A 20,423-nucleotide genomic window follows, 5' to 3' on the forward strand; every position below is an offset into this window, starting at 1 on the left:
CTAGTAAAAACATGAAATAAAAACAATAATAATGAAAGAAATAGAAAAATAAGTTGGATTCAATACTACTACTACCACCACTACAACTACTTCTACTACTACTGCTACTACTACTGCTACTACTACCAATAATAATAATAACAATAATAATAATAATAATAATAATAATAATAGTTGTTATATTATTTATATTCATAGAAGAAATTTGAAAAATTATATTAAAGTTTAACAAGTATTGATATAGTGTATATGTAATGAGTAGTAAGTACCAGATTGCAGTGCCCCACCCGAGACTACAGTTCTTTGCCAGGGTATATTGTGATGATATGATATTTTAAACAGGATTAACACAATCTCTTTGTTGTCTATTTTTTTCTTAAAATATACTGAATGAAGCTACCTCACCTGTGATAATATCAAGCCTTGCTGCTCTTTTTTTTCTGTATCTCTAGACAGTTAGACGTGGACAGCCCAGCATTACCATATAAGGCAATGGGCGGTCTGTGAGAACCCAGCCTCTTCATTCTGATTGGATGACTGGTCTGACATGACCTTTTTTTCCTCTGGCTTCACCGCTTCTGATTGGTCTTCTGACTTGGTCCGATTTAAGGTCATTATCCTAATCAGCCGTGGATGAAGTGAGGAGGTGGTGGGGGTTAGAAAAAAAAAGCAGAAACCAAACAAGATCGGTGGAGTTTGGCGTGGAGAGTCGTTTCTACGCGAACCGACGGACCACCACCACTGGCTGAGGGAAGAATGCTTGAAAACAAGAGAGATAGATTGAAAACCTTCCTCAGGAAGATCGACGAGAAGGCCATTGTCAGACTAAAGCACTTCATGAAGGAGAGGTAAGCGGAATGAATGTTGCTAGCTGATCCGCTATCTGCCGGGTGAGCATCACCCTGGCTATTGGATGCCGTTGTTTAACGGTTATTTGCTGACAATAGTGAATATTAATAGTTTGATTCTGGTGTCTAATGTAATGTGCACTTGTATTGAGGCCCATTAAATCTATTTTACGACAGAAAAGGACGCCTTACTAAGTGGCACAAACTGCTAGCATGCTAGCCATCCGCCTGGCTGAGGATGTGGTGGTATTTAAATAAACTTGAGATAACCTGCCTTGTCATTGTCGGGTAAAGTCAAATAAAGGATGGTTTTATTTATTAGTTTTTTAGTTTTGGTTACTGTTGTCAGATTTCCCTATCTCCATCTAATATTTATTTGAAAGTATACACGATAATATTCTAGAAGTAACTGTCATGGTTGATCACCATTCGACTTCCCTTTTTCACGATAGTTCACAAACACAACAGTGGCTGACCCAGATTGGCTTTGTTGTTGTGTTATTTTTATCCACAGGAGTACCTGTGTAATCTGGTCAGTTTAAATAAGCATCATTGCTGTTGGAAAATGTGCATAAACAAAAGCTGGTCCAGATTTGGTAGGTTACTAATCTCGCCTTTACCTGCTGCTCAGAAACCATGACATCAGAAGCCTGCCTGTGTGGGCCAGATTATCATTATCATTTGTTTTCCCATCATTGCTGATTATGGCTTAACAAGTGTCTAGCCCTGCACAGGTGGATTTACACAACCTAAAATTTACTAAACAACCTCCTTCTAAAAGTCTCCCTATAGGAGGGGGATTGTGTGTCTTCTCCCTGCCCTCAAGCAACAGTTGCATATCAAATGAGACAGTTTGTATTTTCGTAGAAAATCTATTTTTAGCCCACATGAGTAAAGCACAGGTGGTACACTATGTTATATAAATGCTCCCCCCATGTCATATGAGTTATTCCGCTGACGTTCTGCCCCATAGATAGCCATTTGGAGGTGTCTGACAGCCCCTTCCAATCAGAAGTGGCCTGCTAGTTATCAGTAATGTGCTGCGTGTGTAGTGTGGCATGGTGGTTGATAGTCCGTGTGAACAAAACATGCATTCCTGTGCTATAAAAGATTTTTATGGCACACGGATGCCATAAAACATTCCATGCTATCTATTTCTTTATATACACACGCACACACACAGCAGGGTTGATTTGTAAAATGCACAGTACTTGATGGAAGTGAATACAAAGGAAGCTTTAATTGTGCACACTGGCTAGCTGGCTCTTTCTAAGATGCTTTGTATGCAGACCTGCACAGCACACTGTCAGAAAATTATGAATTGCCCTGGTAATAGCAAAGGGAGCGGGCACAGCTGCAATGCATGCAATTGCAGAATTCTGGAATAGACTGGGTGTGGCAGCTTTGCAGGCTCCAGGAAGATGCTCCCAGGACACACGGCGGAGCTGTGGGCTGCAAAGTCTCTGTGGGTCTTAATCATATATGTGCCAGGCAGAGAGGGTAAACCTATGTCGAAAATGAAAACCACAACTGTAGAACTGTTTATCACTTAATAACCAGTTGCAGAGTACCGAACTGTTCACGGTTGAAGTTCTGGGTAGTCTTTCTGACTGCCGTTAATGACTGGCTGCTCCAACGCTCTTGTCGCACAGCCAGGAAACCGGCAATGTTCTCCTTAGCTGCTTCACCTTCTGAGCCTGCGTGAGAATTTTATCCACTGTCACTAAAACACATGCAAAATCCTATAGTATCGCAATATGGAGGTGGTCAGACAATGCTACAAATTATATTTAGTAGACACAAGCTTAAGAATAAGCAGGGAAGTCAGTTTGTTTACCTACTCTACGCTCAACTCCTCTGCTCTCATTCTTAGTGGGAGGGACAAAGGTAAAAGGAGAGGGGTGTCAGAATAAAGTCAAGTATGTGAAATTTGAAGAAGGAGATTTGGGTGTTTCGTTGGAAAAACATTTCAATACCTTGGCATCAGTTTCAATTGAGGTTGTTTTTTTTTTTAAATCCTCATAGGCTTCCTGAAATATCTCATATCTCATTGTTGTGGTTATGTTTCAAAGAGCCAGAGAGTAGTTCATCTTTTCTTCCAGTAAAACCATTAGAACAATGTCTATTTTTTTCTACACCAACAGAAGTAACTGAGTCTAATAGCTTTTATTTTTTAAAAGTTATGATTATATCATAAAAGTAAAGTTATTTAATCAACACAAAGGAGCTGTTTTATACTCATTCAGCTGATATTGCTACTGCTTTATGTATGCCCTCTAGGATTTACAGATTAATCGTTTTTGCTGTCATTCAGCAGGCAGTATAATGAATTTAGCATGTTTTAATCAGTATTTGACTTAATTTAGTGGTGGCTCATTTTGAAGCTTTTATTTTTGACTTCAAAACCGAAAATAAACCCTCTGCATTCAAAGATTAGAAACAATCAATAGCCTTGTGAGTTTTTTCAACCCTTCTTACTATGTTACTGTGCATTTTCCCTGTTCATACAGCTGACAGTACAGTCACCATAAAGAAAGACACTCTCTGTTTCTGGACCCAGTTTTCATGGAGGAAGTACAGGGACTCATTTCTGGCTCTAGTCCACGTGACTTCCAACTCTAAAACACACAGCTACACTTATTCAGCAACACACACATAAACAATCCCTGTTACACTTGGGAGGCTGCTGCTGAATGTGGCAATGAAAACTGGATCCTTTCCTTGCCCTTAATGAGTACTGTGCTGGAGCTCATGCATGCTTACTTTACCTGATTACCTCTTATTTTTATTTAATTATATATATATATGTATATATATATATATATATATATATATATATCTTGTCTTAGTCACAACCAGAAAAATATTTTAGTTTGTGTTACATTTCTTTGTTTGCTTTGAAGTATTTAGTTTTTAGGGAATTGGCCAAATGTTGATTCGATGGAATAAACAAATTTCTGTGTTTTTGTAACCCCTGCGCCCCTCCAAAAAAAAAAAAAAAAGCAACAGAGGCCTTATAATTAGGTCAGAATGATAATATGCATGCTGTGACTAAGCAGATTCTTGCTACATGAAGGGAAATTAATCATTTTAAAAAGAATTGTCCTCAGCTGCCCACAAGATGGTGCTGTCACACTTGGTTTCTGTTTATTTTTAAACATTTCATGGGTGTCAAGTCTGCTATTTATGCTCAGACGTGAACCTGAGACCCGTGTTGTTACAGCAGCGGTATTGGTCATGGGAGAGCTCTCTACTTGGAGGCGGGGGGAAATGTCTTTAGGGTGCTAGCGTGGCAAACCAGCTGACGAAGCTGGTGTCTGTGGGAGGGCATCTGGGATCATCTGTCTCAACTCGGGACAGAGAATTAAAGCAACAGATCTCCATACCTCAGGGATTCCTCCTGATCACTTGAATTTTCTTTGCTGTATAAATTAGTGAGAGATGTGAATTTCTAATCATGTTGTAAAAACCTTTAGGGGCTGGATTGTCTTTTAATAACTGGCAAATACTTTAAAAGTGTTTGAATAAGCAGTACGAGCCCACATTGCAAACATATGTTTTATTGGTATACACTGTTCTATGCAGTCTAAATTTACCAAGAGAAGGAAGTGATGCAGTCTGTCGTCATAGCCCACTGTTGGGCTCTTCAGGAAAATTTAAGCATGACCCTTTGTCCAACATTGACGCACATATTTACCCTCTCAGGACAACTGATCCCTCATTTAACAGTTGTTTACTTTTGACTGCCTTTCAGATTGCACGAATGCATAATGTTTCATCTATTGAGGCCTTTATATAGGATGATTAAAAGATGAAATATTGTCCTTTTTTCATTTGTTTAAATAGATGGCATGTAACCTTAGACTGGTATTGCAATCTTTGTATGTTGAACAGATGGTGCATGCTTTGAAAGGCCTCAGGAATATGATCAGGAGCATTTCTGACAATGTTTTTATTGTGTTCAAATCTATTTCTGACTTTGATGGTGCTAATCCTGTAGGTGATTGTCACATGTTTGCACTAGAAATGTAGCACGTAATGTTGAGACAGGATGAGTGAAGTAATTGATATATGATGACTAAAGTAGACTGATGTGACGAGTGCAGTTACACTATTTTAAGACCTTTGATTATGTCACATTCATGGAAAAAAGCCGTAAAAGAGGAGCTAATTTTTATATATTGAGATGATGCAGTTAACTGCATTTCCTGGACATGGGTGTTATTCTTTGGAGTTTTTCCTTTTTTTGTTAAACTTAAGGCCCTTGTGCTCTATGGCCTCTAATAGTTCTCCATGGCCCTATTCACTAATAGAACTGGGACTAAGTTAGCTATTGTTGTGCATATTGCCCTCGCTGCAGCTGGGCCCCCATCATGTTGCTAATGAGCAAAGGGTATTGAATCGTGTAGTTTAGTATTCCAACCTGAAGACAACCCTGCAATGTTGCTTTCAACCCCCACATTTCCACCAACTCTCTCACACTGAGCGTTTCCACGACAACATGGCTTAATTCGACAAAGACCGTGGCTGAGAGTGTATTTTTGGGGTTTGAAACAGAATAATTCTCTTTTTATTAAGGTGTTGTTCTGACGTCTTTTCCTTTATCTTCATGCTTAGTTTCCACTTCCTTTCAAAGGTCGCAATAAACCAGACCTTTACTCTCCTTTGAGATAGATATTGAGGATATAGCTACAGAGGTGCTGGGATACTGTCATTGAGTTGCTTGAGGCCGAACGAGGCAGCAGACTTTTACGATCGTGGAAGAAAAGGTGGAAATTTAGGTATGGAGAAAAGAAAAGATTTGCTAAGTGAACAAAGCACTTTGGATGATTCTAACTGTCCTGGAGATTTAAGTGGGTAAGTCAAACCCTTATACTTATTGGTCTATGACTAACATTTGCACCTATCAGAATGAACAGTTGACATGTCTTGAGGGCTTTTTGATGTTTGAGGACATTGAAGGGAACAGAAGACTATTTTTTTTTTCTTTCTGTCTTTATTTTTTTACTTTAATAATCTTGTTTTGTTTACATAACCCAGTAGATAAGCTATGGTGAATAATAATATTAACTATCTGTTGTTGGCTTTGTTTTGTTTCCTAAGATGTTACCAGAATAAATGCAGATAAATGATCCCAACTAATGTGTTCTTTTAGTGATAATCTGAGAACACAACATGATGTCAGGATTTTGTGTTCAATACAAGATAAATTGTACTTTTTGTATATATGCAGTTCTATCTCAATTGTAATCTTCAGCTTTTTTTTATCAGTACTTTTTTATTATTTTGAAATGGAAATAAAACAAGCCTGGATTGTTAATGTATTTTTTTTAAATTAGGCAGCGGGATTAGTACTTTAGGGAAGTAGGTCAAAGGTAATTTCCCAGCAGGAAGCAGACCCGCCCCCTATGGGTCTGATCTCCTCCTGCTTTGTAAATGTAAAGTGGTAATTAAGTGACACCAGCCTTATGGATAACATAGGTTGTTTCATGCTTCTGACTACCACATATGTGTGTTTTTTTTGGGGGGGGGTTTGGATTGCTGACACACAACCAAGTTATGAATAGCTTCTGTAACTTCTTCCTTGTTACAAAATGTACAAACATTTTCTGATTGGGTAACTTTAATTCTTTCCCCACATTTTTTTTCATCAAAGTGTTCATCAAAGTGACAGAAGCAGCATTTACTAAAACCTCATTAGTTGTCATAGATTGATAATCTTTATATCAAACTTTATATTTATAAATGTAGAGCACAAAATCATGTAACGCATTGTGAAGTAGCTGAATGTTGCAGGATGTGGTTTTTACACCCTCATTGTAGCAGCTAGCAGTATCTGGCTTCAAAATCAATTACTCGGCGTTTGTAGATTTTAACGTTCGCCGTAAATATATGGTTTGGTGTACCAGCTCCTTACTGTTTGGAATTAAAGTCACATTCATGCAGTTGTTAAACACACACATTTAGCGACGCTCCAGTCAACCAGCAAGAAATTAGAATCAGTTTCACTTTGATCGTCCCTGATCAACAGGTTAAACATTTTGAAATCATTATTATTATTTTTCCTTTTTATTAAATGTATAAAAATTAATAACTCTCCTCATTTCCACTCTTTGGCCTCATAAACCAGCAGAATAAACTTAAAGTACTTTTTTTTTAGTTGGAAGTGAATGTGTCAAAATTAGAATCCCTTGAAGAAAAACTGAAATCAGAAACGATCTTTAAATATGTAAAATTTGATTGCTTGAATATTTGTCCATACGCTCTCAAAGAAGGTGGTTTCATTATTATTATGCGATGTATAATGTAGCAAGCTTAACTATATTGTTTTTTACTAGTTTTTTATTCAAGGAGTTTTAATATTGAACTCTAGAGATGAAAAATGCCATTAGAAATTGTAACACCAACACATGACTTTGTGACACATTAACCCACAATTATAGAGCATCTTGGAAAAAGGCACGTTATTTACTTGCATCAAGAAACAACTGTTAGTTATGACAAAGAGAAAATTACTACACAGCTTATTGGAGTACAGTCCAAGAGCTTCTGTGCTTCAAGCTCCTCGGTTTAGCAGACATGGTGATAATATTCAATCTCATACAACTAGCTAACAGTTAAACACTGATTACTTAATTATTTAGTGTGTTGTTTTTGTTGGAACTTGACTGACAGTAGCTTACTCACACTGAGACTGAAGGGGAAAGGGGAGATTTGCTCACAGTGGCTGTTTGGAAATGAGATGTAGCCAGAAGCATCTGAAATATTCTTTAAAGCTCATTTGATTGTTTCTCACAACTAGTTTACTGGATAGAGCTTTAGCAAAAGTGACATGAGCCTCCTTCCTCATGCTTTGTGACATATTTTCCATTTAAGACCTGTGAAACAAGTTTCACTGAATGCCTTACAATATTTTGAGCACTGAATTTGTTTCCGTTTTTTTTTTTTTGAATGATTATTATTATTTAAGTGACAGAGGCACAAGAGTCGTCAAGCAGGATTGTGGCTATTGAAACTGGTGGAAAATGTTTTTACTGTTACATTTTTAATGTTAAAAATAAATAAATGCAACTTTTAGTAGTTGATCAGGCTTATTTAACAAGATTTTAGCTACAGTCGGTTGAAGGAACATATTTGGATTCACTCATAAGATGAGGGTAATTAATCTCTTTTGTCTTTAAAGTGTTTGAGTAGTTCACTTGCTCGTTTACAGAGATAGTTCTCATCCTGCTTAGAGCAAGAGACTACTTAAGGTAGGAAATGTGCCTGTAGGTGGGTTTCTCTAAACCTCTCATATGTCAATGCCTTCTCTGCATTCATTGCATGTCCTTGTGTAAGAAAGGGAGGGGAGACGGCACTTTGGGTTCTGTTTATTGGCTGGTGTTTTTCACGCTTCCTTTAGCTTTGGGGGAGTGTCTGGGTTTGACGTCGGCCAGCTACGGAGTGTCACACCACCCTCAACACAAAGTGGCTGCCTTTGAACTAGCACAACACAGCTGTAGGGGTTTCTGGCAGGACGTGGCGTAGGAGATAATTGGTTTTGTAACTTTGTTACACAGAGGGCTTAAAATCTATCTTTTCATCTTATAGTTTAGCTTACATTTGCTGGCGTTAACAGTTGGTAGGAGAGGTTTCTTTTCTAACCATCTGGAAGAACAGGAAATGCCTACTGTTGGTAGGTATATGAGTTTCCGTTCATCAAAGCGATTGAAAGTTAGCAGGTAAGTCGGATTTTGTAGCATTGAACTTAAATTTTCTCTTGTTTTCATCTTTGTCATAAATTCTTCCTTTTATATATTTTTATTTTGATAATGTTATGGTTTTACTTTCATCGTAGCTTAAAGGCAGTTTTATGAATTCAATACATTGTCAGTCAGCTGACCACATAGTCGTGCTGTATTTCTACTTTGTGTGTTCCTGGTCAAGGACAGGCCATGGCCTTAAAAAATTTATTGACTTTTGTAAATCCGGCAGCCTTGCTTTTATAGCACTTTTTTTTCACTTCAAGTTTTTCCAACTTTACAGCTTGGAAAGCAGCCAGTAGGTCCGTTTGAGCGTTGACTCAATGTGTGTCTATAAAATATTTCATTAAGAGAAAGGATGACCATTTCCATCTCATCGTAAAGATAATTCTGTCATCTGTCAAACAGGAGTTATGGCTCCCCTGTGTTGAGAGCGAGGTGGATGGGTTTAATAAGCTTGTTGACTGTAAAGCAAAATCAGACCAGAGTTGGTTATGAGACTGACGTGGTTGTTGGAAAAAGGAAAAAAAAAATGTTGGTGTTTGTGGCTTAAATTTCTAGGTGGTGGTTTTCATTTTAAATAATAATAAAAAAGAAAATATTTTCTTCTTTGCAAAAGGGCGTAATGATATTAGACTCGTGTTCCGACTTGTGCGTCGCAGGGTTGTGAACATGCAAGTTATCATGCTGTGGCATGCCTGTCCTCACAGTAACTCTCCCATAGACACTTCTGTGCTCTTCTTATTTCTATGAAGATATGTGCAGTATATACATGTATATACTGATCTGTGCTTTTTCCCATATCCAGCAGCTATCCAGTGGAGAGTGGCGGGCTGCCAGCCAAAGCCAAGAAAAGCAGGAACAGCCAGAGCAATGGCGCCATCAAGAAGACTGAGGCGAAGAAAGCCTTGAGTTTAGAAACTGCTCAGCTCAAGCTCCAGCAGCAGCACAAAACCCTCGGCAGACAAATCGCCGTCAGGTAGGATTGATCAAGAAACCCACTGCACTTAATAGAAACTCTTAAAAAATATATTTTTGATGACTATTTTATGAAAGTGTCTGCTATTGTATATGAACAAATCACCTTAATTTCACATATAAAAGTGCTTTAAGTTGATTCTTGGAGGCATAAATCTGATTTAAATGTTTATTTTTTTATATTCTTTATTTAACATTTTTCATTACAATGAAACATAAAACACAAACAGAACTTGGGGCACTGATACATATATAAATAAAAAGAAAATAAAAAATAATTACAAGATGTTACATCTAGTTATGCTTCCTTGTTCTTGTATAACAGCCATTTAGACCAGCGTTTGTTGTAAGAGTGTCCTTTTATATGTAAAAGATATGTCAGTTTTTCCATTGAGTGAATCTCGATTTTAATATTTTAAAGCCGTTAAATTCTTCTTAATTTGACAACCAATAAGTAACTTTTCCATCCTGATTATAAGAGGAGTTGTTTCCGCTACTCATACCATGCGTCACAAGACATGAGCTGACTCTCAGCTGCTGTTCAGTCGTGCAACACGCGTGACTGCACAGCCGTCTCAAGCAGACTTGACCCGGATTCTCATGCTAAACTGACCTTGAGTAAAAATACAATATTTACAAACAAAATGTAAAATATGATCTAAACAATTTTATTTAAAATTAAGATAATTATTGCAGTAAAAATGATGCCATTTGTAACACTTATTTACATCTTTGCACACTAGATTTCAGAGAGTAACTTTTTTATATCGTTTTTTTTTTTTTGCTTTGATTCTCATCTGTGCTAAAGTATCACCAAGTATCTATTTTAGTTAGAAGACTGCAGCTGGCATGCTAGAGAGTTGACCTAACAGGAGTACCTTTGATTAGATTGATAACTAATCCTCCACTTCTTTAGTTTCCACACAAAGAGAAAGCATAGGAACTTTTCCTTCAGACAGTTGACCAGCAGTGTGCAGCAACAACTAATCCCTGGTTCATTGGGATGAAAATTATGTTTTGCATTTATTATCTTAACATCATCTCTCAAACAGATTTTTTTTTCTTCTCCCTTCTCTTCAGATCGGAGACATTTGATGGTGACAACAAAGGCTTCGAGAGAACAGAAGGCAGCGGCACGCAAAGTGTAAGTCCATGTTGATGTACTTCATCTTCCTGTTGGAAAGAAAATGCATTCTATGCTTAAAATGTCAAAGACGAATCTTTTCTCATTTTCAGAGTTTCACAAAGCACAACAAAACATTCCACAAGTTGTTTCCAGACATTCCTGAGGGAGAAGACTTGATACATGGTAGGTACAGGGAAAATGACAGGAAAACATCAAATGAAAACAAATAAATGTGTAAAACTGAAAAACTGTTCTCCACTTTTCCTCCCAGCATACATCTGTGCTCTGCAGAGAGAAGTGCCGTATCATGGTCGCCTCTACATCACAGACACCCACGCCTGTTTCTATTCCTCGGTTCTGCTGAAGGACACTAAGGTAGACCTCTATGCCAGCCCGGCATGTCGCTCTGTTAAAAGCAATGTTTGACTTGACTGACGTCTTGGGTTTTATTGTTTTTCTTGCAGGTTGTCATTCCGGTTTCCTCCATCCACACGGTGAAGAAACAGAAAACAGCTCTGCTGGTACCCAACGCCTTGTCTCTTCGTACCTCAGAAGGAGAGAAGGTCCGTCTAACATCTTTAACTCTCTGCAATTGTAGCATTCATGAAGCAAATGGAGTTTATCATGTTTGGAATGAAATGAGATGTTGTCTAGCAACATTAATATTGCTTTAAAAGTTAAGTCAACAGGGTGTGTTTCACTATTGGATTTTTACCATCAAGCCAGCGGCTAATAATCCTCCCTCCTTTGTGTTTTTCTTATTGTTTAGTACGTCTTTGTGTCACTGAGGAACAGGGAATCGTGTTACCAGCTGCTTCGCTCCGTCTGCCCTCAGATAGAGGTGAGTGACTCGGGTCAAACTAGAAAAGAAACCCAGAATTGCAGCAGCAGGGAGTGAAATGTGGAACCACGGTTAGGGTCACTCTAGAAAGACTGATGGCATTACAGTCAAATTGTGTCAGGCTATTGAGAAAAACTTTGAAGTGCTTCACTGTTATGGTGAAAGTGTGGCAATGTATTGGACTTTCTCTTGTTACAAAGTCTAAATGTCGGGAAAGGGGTTTTATAAAAGTACAGTGTTACAAACTAAAGCAGGTGTCAGCTTTACTGTTTGAGCTGTCTTTGTTTACTTTTCATAAAATGTTGGAGGCTCATAGTTTGTGGGAATCATTTCAAGTCATCTCTGCAACTTCCTTTACAGGACGGCAGCACCAACAGTAGCCCTCTCTTTTCCTCAGGCGAAAACAGCTTTGATAAAATCAAACACGTGGTAAGAAAACTCTAATCAGTTTGGTTTAAGTCTGACACTTGAATCTTTAAAATAAGTGCTCTTTAATGTGCAATGCCACTTGTTTCTGAAGTCCTGGTTCTTTGTGTGCAGAACTCCAGCCAGTCCAGCTTGAATGACAGCTTGGATGGTTCTGAAACTCAGTCCTTACAGAACCAGCCTCTACAGAGAGCTCACCGAGGTAGGATGTTTGACTTAACACATTATGACCATATTAAGTATTATTAAAGTAGTTCAAGTCTGTTGTTCCCTAAATTAGAGTTCATTATAAACAAAACTTGCTGTGCTACAGTTATGTTCTAATTTTGTTCTAGACGTGCAAAGTTCAAGGTCTGCTAGTAGTTTTAACAGCAATTCCTTCTCTTATCTGTCCTTCCAGTAGAAGCAGTGCCTCATGGAAACAGTTCAGGTTTCAGCAGTCAGCAGACTGACAGCTCATCCTCAGAGGAGCTCTCTGAGTCAGGTAATAGACACAAGGTGTCACAAGTATTCAAAAAACAAAAAAAAAGCAAGTTCAGTAATGAGCATAGGAAAAACCAGAATTAGAAAGTGAGCTGTAATATTTACGCTGTTGACTTGTATTTTTAGGTGGATCGTGGATGTGGAATGTAACTGAAAAAGCCAAGTCTCTGCTGGTTCAGAGAGAGTTCAGCACCCTCAACACGCTTCTCTTTATTTACTTGATTTTGTAAGTGACACCTTTCTTCTTTAGAATGTCTCCCCACCCTGTCCTATTTCCCTGTTTGCTAATCTCTTATCTACTGGTGCTGAAGTTGCGTTCCACAAAGGAAAGCATGAGACTTTCCGTTGTCTTGTGCTGATAAACCTGATTATCTCAAATAATTTAAATAGAAAAACCTGTCGCCTCATTCTGTGACGTTTATGGAAATAACGTTTATCTTTAATACAGCTTAGGTCATTACTTGTTTATTGATGTTAGTGGGTCTAAACATTGAAGAACTAGTCTAAATCTCTCTGTGTGTGTGTGTTGCAGGGTGGTACTGCTGCTGCTGTCTTCGGGTTACATCGGTCTCCGTATCGTGGCTCTAGAAGAACAGCTTACGTCCCTCGGTGCTCTGCCAGAGTTCACCTTACAGAGCGGGTAGGATGTCTCTTTTCATCTCAGTCTTTATTTCAGTGTGAGAAGCAAGTAATTGATATCCAGTTTAAACAATAATGCCACACAAACACTTGGATACTAATGCGAAATTCTCAACAACAAAAATTCTCAAGTCATCACATTCCATCTAGGTACTTTTCTATATTAGATGTAATACTGCCACCTAGTGGGGAGTTTCCGTTTTTGTTAGTTTCTTTTTTTTTCTTTTACACAAGTTTGTGGTTTTTACCCTGTTGTCTCAACAATGTAAAGTCTTATAATCAGTTTTCAGATATCGTAAATCCATGGTCCACAAAATTAAGTGCCAAATTCACAACTAAATGAACACGCCCTACAAACAAGGAAGTAGGAAATGCATCATAAAACAATAGTACAAATTTTTATTCTGTTTACTATAAATAGTTCATAACTCAACAGATTCTTTGAGAAGTTTGTCATTTGTTTTCTGTCTTTAACCGTCTCTTTTTGTCTTGACAGGTATAACAAAAACACATAATCCTCAGCGACGGGAGGAGAGACGGGCGGACTTGTGATTGGAAGATGACTTCAGCCTCTCTGCAGCTGAACCTGAAGGGCCAACTTTAACGTACTCAGACTCTGCTCCCAACATGGCCGGCGCTGTTACGTAGAGGAAGAGCAGCAACCTCGTGCAATTTCAGAGTCGCTAACTTGAACAGCTCTTCTTCCTCCAAGTGCAGTAAATAAACGGGCGTGTTGCAGCCTCATTACACAGAGCCAAGCCAAATAAATACTCGCGCTGCCTGGTTGCAGTGTGCCAGTTGTTTAAAAACCAAAGCCACAATGGCTCAAACTCAGCAAAGTGCCACACTAGCCAAGTCAGATGGCACTTTGCTTTCAGAAACTTTTCAACATGTGTGAATCTGTCACTCATTGTCCTGTTCTCCCTGAGCATGCAATCTGAATAGGGCTATACTGATCAGCATTAGCCTGCTGTAATGCTTTTTGCTGCACTTCAACACTGGAGACGTAGTGCTATGCATAGCCAAAGATGCACAAAGTGCACATCTTTTGCATGAGTCCACAGAGAAAACTTTTCTATCTCTTTCATCAGCTGTAAATTCAGTCCTGTTTGTCTCTACATTCAGCAAGTTTTTGGGTACTTTAAATTGTTCTTTCTCATTGGCTGTGGGTTGAAATGATGATTCTTTTTTTTTTTCTTTTAGAAAAATCTTTAACGCAGATCAGCCCACAGAGGCATAATAATTTCCTGATGGTCCTATCCTTTCTCTCAATCTGCCGTGATTGCAGTTTTACTTTCTTCGTTTTTGACATGATTTAAATATGTTTAATGATCAATGCTCAGAACTTATTTTCCTTCCAGTAAAATAAGTACTGGATGAATGCATCTTCAATGCACATATACTCAGCACAACGGGACACGAAGAAGTTGTCCAAAAGGCGTAGATTTTGGTCTTGGAGAGCAGATTCAAATCTCTGGTTCAGACGTTTAATTGTTGTAGCCTCTTCATGCAAAACTAGCTTTTTGTTCTAAGCGACGTGCTTCTTGAAGACCAATAGCCAGTAATGTATTTCTAATGCATGTGTCTGCAGTTATTGACACTTGACTGATTACTGTATTTGCATTCTTGCTCTGGTCACCAGAGGGACGCATAATAACCACATAACACTGTAAGGTCCGAGTTTTCAAATGCAAAAGAAATGTGGTCCGGAAAGGAAATTTCAATTTGCAACAAAATAATATGCATGGGAAAAATGTAACTAATGTTTGTGTGAAGTTTTTAAGTGAAGAATTGTGTTTGTGGGGGGAAAAAAAACAGTCCAATAACGGAAAAGTAAGAAGTGAGAGGAGCGGATAAGTAAGCAAGCGCACTTTAAAAACGACAAACATACATTGTGCCTGTCGCAACCCTCAGACACCTTGGTTGGACTGAAATGGCAAAGCTGGCGTTCTGCGATGTTTGATGGTGCTAAGAATTATTTTAAATTGATTTCACTCAGGGTTGGTGGGGCTCTTCCTGCCATGTGGTTTTAGTCGCTACAGCTTGACATTTCATTATGTAGTGCTCATAATGGGTTTCACAGTTTGCACGTCTTCAGCTCTTCAGTAACCCTTTAATAATAAATTGATCTCACTTGATTTTTAACTGAGAAATCTGGCGTTCAACTCATAATGTTTGTCTTTCCTTTCTCAAATTTCTTGTTTTTTTACTTAAATCATATCAGTACCACATTTTAACATCACCATTCTTTTGGAGCCTCTTTCTTTGTAGGAGCGGTGAGCTCTTCAACGTTTGCTGCATCCTCATGGAGAGTCCTCTAAATGTTCAGCAGATGTTCTTGTTTTGTTGTTGTCATGCCATATCCATTACTGTCAGTTATTGTATTCCCTCACCAGGGGGCAGTATGCACAACCACTGTCCTCAAATTATCCATTTCAAGACTCTGGGGCGGTTTTTGTGTGATTTTTGCACTATTCAGAGTGTTGTAAATAATTTTGTACCAAATGTTAATGTCCTTAATTCTACTTTGGCTTTCTCTATATATTTATTTGCATTATGTGTAATTTAAAGTAGTCTCTGTGAGATTGCTTTGTACTGTTAAAAATAAATATTTGGAAGTAAAATTTGGTGTATACGTGTTTTAATGTTGAAAGTGTGTGAACATTGTCCCTGAACAATGTTGGGGGAAACAGGTAAATTTGTGAAAAGAAATGTAAACATCTCATTCAACCTAGGACTTGATATTTTAGATGTACTCATTACTGCAACTTTATACCATTTTGTCAATTAGACACTTTAAAAAAAACACAAAAAAAAACATGGTACACGATTTAGTTGATACAGGTGCAAGGCTTTTGTGCTGTTTTTACCTGCGTTGAACATGTAGAGAGACTGGAAATGTTGCAAAATGGCATAATCTCTGTATGTGTTTTAAGCAGAACTCTTTTTAAGTCTCGTCACAGATTCTCATTGGTACTTTAGTGTGGACAGACGGTAACTGGGCTAATTGAGTATTTGGACATGATTTATATATATACATCAGAGTCGCTGAACCTTTTGCCACAAGAACCAAAACTGTCAAGCCACTGCCACAAAATGAGTTTTTCTTTTTTCATTTTTTGGATTTTACCTGCTGTCTGGTAAATTAATGTACTTTTTAATTATATGATAAAGTGAAAGCATAAAACAAGCTTACTAATTGTACAAAACTTTTACTGTCCACTATACTGTAGGAAGCTTCTAGTTTGCCAGCATGTTTTCTGAAATACCCTTTTTTTTCTTTTTAACGAGTGTATCTGCATAAACTTCATATAGCAGTGCTCAAAAGTTGCTGTTTTTTTTTGTTTTTTTTTTTAAAAAGGTTTTATTGGCCTCCATCTTATAGTGAACTGACAGGAAAGAAGGGGAAGACATGCAACAAAGGTCACCAGGCCGGGACTTGAACCTGCGACTGCCTCGAGGACTAAGGCCTCCATATGTGGGTTGTGTTTAACCCCTGTGCCACCATAGCACCTGCAGTGCACCAAAGTTGTGCCATTTTGGGCACACACAAAATAATTCCCATGCAATGGACACCCCTGACCTAACACACTCCCTTGTAACTCTCCTGCTTAAAGGTCAACTTCTGGTTCAGGTCTCTCAAAGCCTCTTACCGTTGTCCCACTCCTCTCCCCAGCTTTGTTCTGTATTTAAATTCATCAATCTATCCATCAACATGGACCAGACTCCTTGTCCTGATGTAGAAAAGCATTTCCACAGCATGATGTTGCCACTTTACAGGGCTTCTTAAGCAATTTTGTCCTGTCAAACTAGAGGGCTTCTTAAGCAATTATTTTTTCCAGCAAAAGCTTTTGGAAAAGTATTGGAATAGAAGGATTAATTGCATCAAACCTTTCACATATGTTTTTAGGTATTAACTATCTTCTGTCAGGTAAAAGCCTAATTAAATACGATGAACTGTGTGGTTTTACAGTGATATGTGAAAATTGTTTGCAGAGCATTGTAAATTCTAGCATTTACTGAAACCAAAAAATGTTAAAGCCTAATTTATACTTGTAAGAAAGCTAGAATGTTGCATCTGATTTTGAACAATTTAGTTTCAAAACCACATTCTTATGGAACACAGGAAAAATGTCAGACTAATGCTGCATTTATAGCTGTCTGACTTCTGGCATGTTTGGTCAACAGTTTGTGGCTCAACTACATCTAGCTGAGGAGAATGGACTATTCTATGATGTATTTATTTTATTTCATATTTCAGAAGCAAATTCCGCAATGATGTTCAGTCCAACAGTCTGAAGGACCATTTGTGCGTTTATCCTGTTCAGCTGTCCGGGTTATTGGAAGGAGCAGGCTCTTCAGAGGTCTGGCGGTATGCACAGAGCTGAAACACACCTAGAACAAATGAGAGGCACCATCTATTAATAATCACAGCATATCATTAAAGTTTGGCATGTAAAAGTCCTATCCAACTTTGTATATTTTAGGATTACAGGAAATGTTTCCAAAGAATTTTGTTTAGTCACTGTTAATGTGTGAACATGTCATGTAAATAATGTTCGTTGGTTTTACTTTTAAAATTCATATCTTATTTCCGAGAAAACCTTCTAGACGGTGAGCCATTTTTGTTTTATTCAAATGGAAACTGGTTTCTCATGCTATAAATACTGTAAAGCAACTCTGCACTATGAAGTTCAAACTTGAAATTAGCAAATACATAGACATTTGAGAACACATATATTCTTCTTGAGTCAAAAACTATAAGAAGTGAAAACCTGCTGCGAAAGCCAAAATCACAGCCACCCAGCCAATAATGTAGGACCAGGAAAAGCGCCAGTCCAGGAAGCGTTTGCCAAAGAAGGTGACGGTCACTCCTGTGTAAACAGCTAAAGCCAGAAGAGCAAGAAAACCTTCAACAGAGAAGAAGAAAGAGAGAAAATGTAGACTATAGCCGTTGTTGGAATTTTAGAGTTGCTTCATTGTTTCGAATATTAGTGATGCTAGAAGAGTGGCTCTTTCAAGCCTCTTTAAAAGATTTGTCTTTTCACTTTGTGACTGACTGAGAGAGCAAAGTCCTCTGTTTACGCAAGATGTTTACTTCTAACCTATTTTCCAGCTAATTATTTTCCAGCTGTAAAAGTCTTGATAGTACCTGACAGGACCAGAGCGATGCCTCCGGTCCGGACCCTCCTGTTCTTGGTGCCATTAGTGAAGGCGCTAAGGCCGAGCACAGTACCAGCAAAACAGCTCAGCACGGCCAGAAGCATGAAGGCCCGGGTGGCGTCCCAGAAGGCTGAAAAAGCAAAGGCAACAATCAGTCTTTGAAAAAAAGGGCACAAAAATGCAAATAAAACTTTTTCAGTCAAGTAACTAAGTTATCTCCATTAATTTTAGCTTCTGTAAAAAAAAAAAAATAATAATAATTAGAAGCATAATAATGCTTCTAATTATAACTTGAACTGAGAACTATGTAAATGAAACCTCTGGGAAGCTCATTTGTAAACATTTATTGAGGCACATACCTACGGTTATGGTGTGAGCGTGGCATTTGTGGTTAATGCAGAACCTCCAAAGCCCCTGATTGGCTGAGCTGCCCGAGTAGCGGTACTGCATCCAGAAATCTGTTGCTGTAGAAACAATGAGAAGCACCAGGGCGGCTACACCGCACAGGGTGCCTCCTCCTGCTAAACTGTACAGCATTGTGAAGCCTAAACTTCCAGCAGTAGTTCAGAGAAGAGAGGAGAGGGAAGATGGGAGATTATTTATGAAGTTTTATTAGGTTTTTACTAGTAAAAAAATGTTTTTATTAAGGGCATCTCTTCAAGTCTGTCATCTATATCGATTACGCTTGCTCTATTAGGCTTTCTTGGACTCTGTTACATGCATGTAGACACTTACATGCATTGCAGTGATGTTAGAAAGAACACATTTTTATGAGTTAAATTTTAGGACTTTCCAAAAAAAAAAAAGAAAGCAAATCCACATGACACAAACATCAGAGTGATCCTTCAGAGCGTGGTGAAATTGGTTGGAGCCAGAAAAAGCACTTGACTCAAATGGCTGTCAGACAATAGGCTTGCCTATCAGGCAGTTCCAAGCTATTGTTCCTCTCTAATTCCCCTCCACACACCACAAAATAATTTTCTAGTACACAGCAACTGAACTGTCAGCACTGCAACAAAGCCTGAAAACAAGTTATTTTTATACACTCCCCCTTAATGCATCTTTTTAAAGTGGCCAAAATGCTCTGATTATGTCCAAAACGGGCAAGCATACCTAATTTAAAAATGTGTGCAAAGTTCCTAATATTAACGCAAACTGAAACATGCAGTAAAGTTTGTAATGATACTTTTTTCAATTATAGAAAATGAACTTCTTCAAACACCATCTCCTCTGTGTCTTTGTAGTTCTCAGCTTCTCTGATTTTGCTCTTTAAGTTTCTAATCCTTCCTGGTTGTATCATAAATGTGTATAATTGTGTATGATTCCAGGTTTTACCTTTAGTTTGGCCAGTCTGTGTCCTGAGTCGCTGGCTGTTAACCGGTGTGCCTATCCTTTTTAAGCCCTGGACCTCAGGCCCTCATTGTCCATCTCACAAAAGAGTGAATCATCGAGTGCAGCATGTGTGTGAGAGTAAATCCCTCTCTGGCCCTCCTCTCTACCCTTTAACCTTCATCACTCCATCAGCCCACTGTCCATACTGTGCCATGCTTGATCCTTCTATTGCAGGACTCACTCTGTAATAATTAAATAAAAAAGGGAAGAAAATGATGCACTGGTCATACACGGTACAGGAAAAGACACAATACAAATGCTGCTTTTATATAATTAGTTCACTCTTTTCCAAAGTTTTAATTTATCCACATGCAACATGTGTGAGACAGCGACAATTTAATCTTATTTCACTTTTGTTGTTCCTTTACTTGTGTCACTAGAGGATGAACACAATTAAAACGCATACCCAACCTAAAAAAAACAAAACAAAGTATGCACATCAATGAAGCTTATTTTCCCATTGCTGGGACGCTTCTGTTCTTGACTTGCTATATATTAGTTGTACTGAACTTCATGCTGCAAAAATGACATATGTTTATGTTGGCAAAATGACTTAGAGTTGTGAATTATCTTTATGAATCATACTTTTCAGTTTGCTTTTCTGGCTGCGTTATATTTTATTCTGAAATGTGTGCAGTGGTGATTTAAATACTGCTTCTTAAAAATAAAAATATGAACAACGCAACATTTGATTAGAAGTTCTGACACACTGGTGAAGTATTTTGACCCAAGTCATTATTGATCAGTGTACAGAAAATACAAGTTGACCAAGTCACAAACAACCC

The 20,423-nt window shown here is 38.1% G+C and overlaps 2 protein-coding genes across 7 annotated transcripts; one reads left to right on the forward strand and one right to left on the reverse strand.

Annotated features, from left to right (window-relative positions):
• The first annotated feature begins 636 nt into the window (after nucleotides 1-636).
• LOC116726131 (GRAM domain-containing protein 2B) lies at nucleotides 637-15,707 on the forward strand. Of its 6 annotated transcripts, none has more exons than XM_032572678.1 (13): nucleotides 637-848; nucleotides 9,399-9,569; nucleotides 10,649-10,712; nucleotides 10,805-10,877; nucleotides 10,966-11,069; nucleotides 11,159-11,257; nucleotides 11,464-11,535; nucleotides 11,896-11,964; nucleotides 12,076-12,163; nucleotides 12,365-12,445; nucleotides 12,571-12,670; nucleotides 12,977-13,084; nucleotides 13,580-15,707. In XM_032572678.1, the coding sequence occupies exons 1-13, from the start codon at nucleotides 757-759 to the stop codon at nucleotides 13,596-13,598; spliced, it is 1,140 nt and encodes a 379-aa protein (XP_032428569.1). In that variant the 5' UTR covers nucleotides 637-756; the 3' UTR covers nucleotides 13,599-15,707. The 6 variants fall into 6 exon arrangements, with proteins under 6 accessions (XP_032428569.1, XP_032428566.1, XP_032428568.1 ...); XM_032572675.1 differs by having other exon boundaries at nucleotides 638-848; nucleotides 12,362-12,445; XM_032572677.1 differs by having other exon boundaries at nucleotides 638-848; nucleotides 9,402-9,569; nucleotides 12,362-12,445.
• A 650-nt stretch (nucleotides 15,708-16,357) lies between these two features.
• On the reverse strand, nucleotides 16,358-19,655 carry lim2.2 (lens intrinsic membrane protein 2.2). The gene is made up of 5 exons (XM_032572977.1): nucleotides 19,582-19,655; nucleotides 18,606-18,791; nucleotides 18,236-18,376; nucleotides 17,859-17,993; nucleotides 16,358-17,478 (listed from the first exon to the last, which is right to left on the reverse strand). Exons 2-5 carry the CDS (start codon nucleotides 18,781-18,783, stop codon nucleotides 17,408-17,410), a joined length of 525 nt encoding a protein of 174 aa, XP_032428868.1. The 5' UTR covers nucleotides 18,784-18,791; nucleotides 19,582-19,655; the 3' UTR covers nucleotides 16,358-17,407.
• Between the last annotated feature and the right edge of the window lie 768 nt (nucleotides 19,656-20,423).

Source organism: Xiphophorus hellerii, chromosome 9 (genome assembly GCF_003331165.1).
Source record: "Xiphophorus hellerii strain 12219 chromosome 9, Xiphophorus_hellerii-4.1, whole genome shotgun sequence".
Lineage (NCBI taxonomy): Eukaryota > Metazoa > Chordata > Actinopteri > Cyprinodontiformes > Poeciliidae > Xiphophorus > Xiphophorus hellerii.

What these genes read in the sequence shown, in the direction of transcription:
- LOC116726131 (XM_032572675.1), top strand. Translation starts at nt 757, where the DNA reads ATGCTTGAAAACAAGAGAGATAGATTGAAAACCTTCCTCAGGAAGATC. An exon ending in GTACCTCAGAAGGAGAGAAG is followed by an intron (nt 11,258 to 11,463) that starts GTCCGTCTAACA and finishes CTTATTGTTTAG; the next exon opens with TACGTCTTTGTGTCACTGAG. An exon ending in CTCTTTATTTACTTGATTTT is followed by an intron (nt 12,671 to 12,976) that starts GTAAGTGACACC and finishes TGTGTGTTGCAG; the next exon opens with GGTGGTACTGCTGCTGCTGT.
- lim2.2 (XM_032572977.1), bottom strand. Translation starts at nt 18,783, where the DNA reads ATGCTGTACAGTTTAGCAGGAGGAGGCACCCTGTGCGGTGTAGCCGCC. An exon ending in CATCGCTCTGGTCCTGTCAG is followed by an intron (nt 17,994 to 18,235) that starts GTACTATCAAGA and finishes TCTCTGTTGAAG; the next exon opens with GTTTTCTTGCTCTTCTGGCT. An exon ending in GATTTTGGCTTTCGCAGCAG is followed by an intron (nt 17,479 to 17,858) that starts GTTTTCACTTCT and finishes CATTTGTTCTAG; the next exon opens with GTGTGTTTCAGCTCTGTGCA.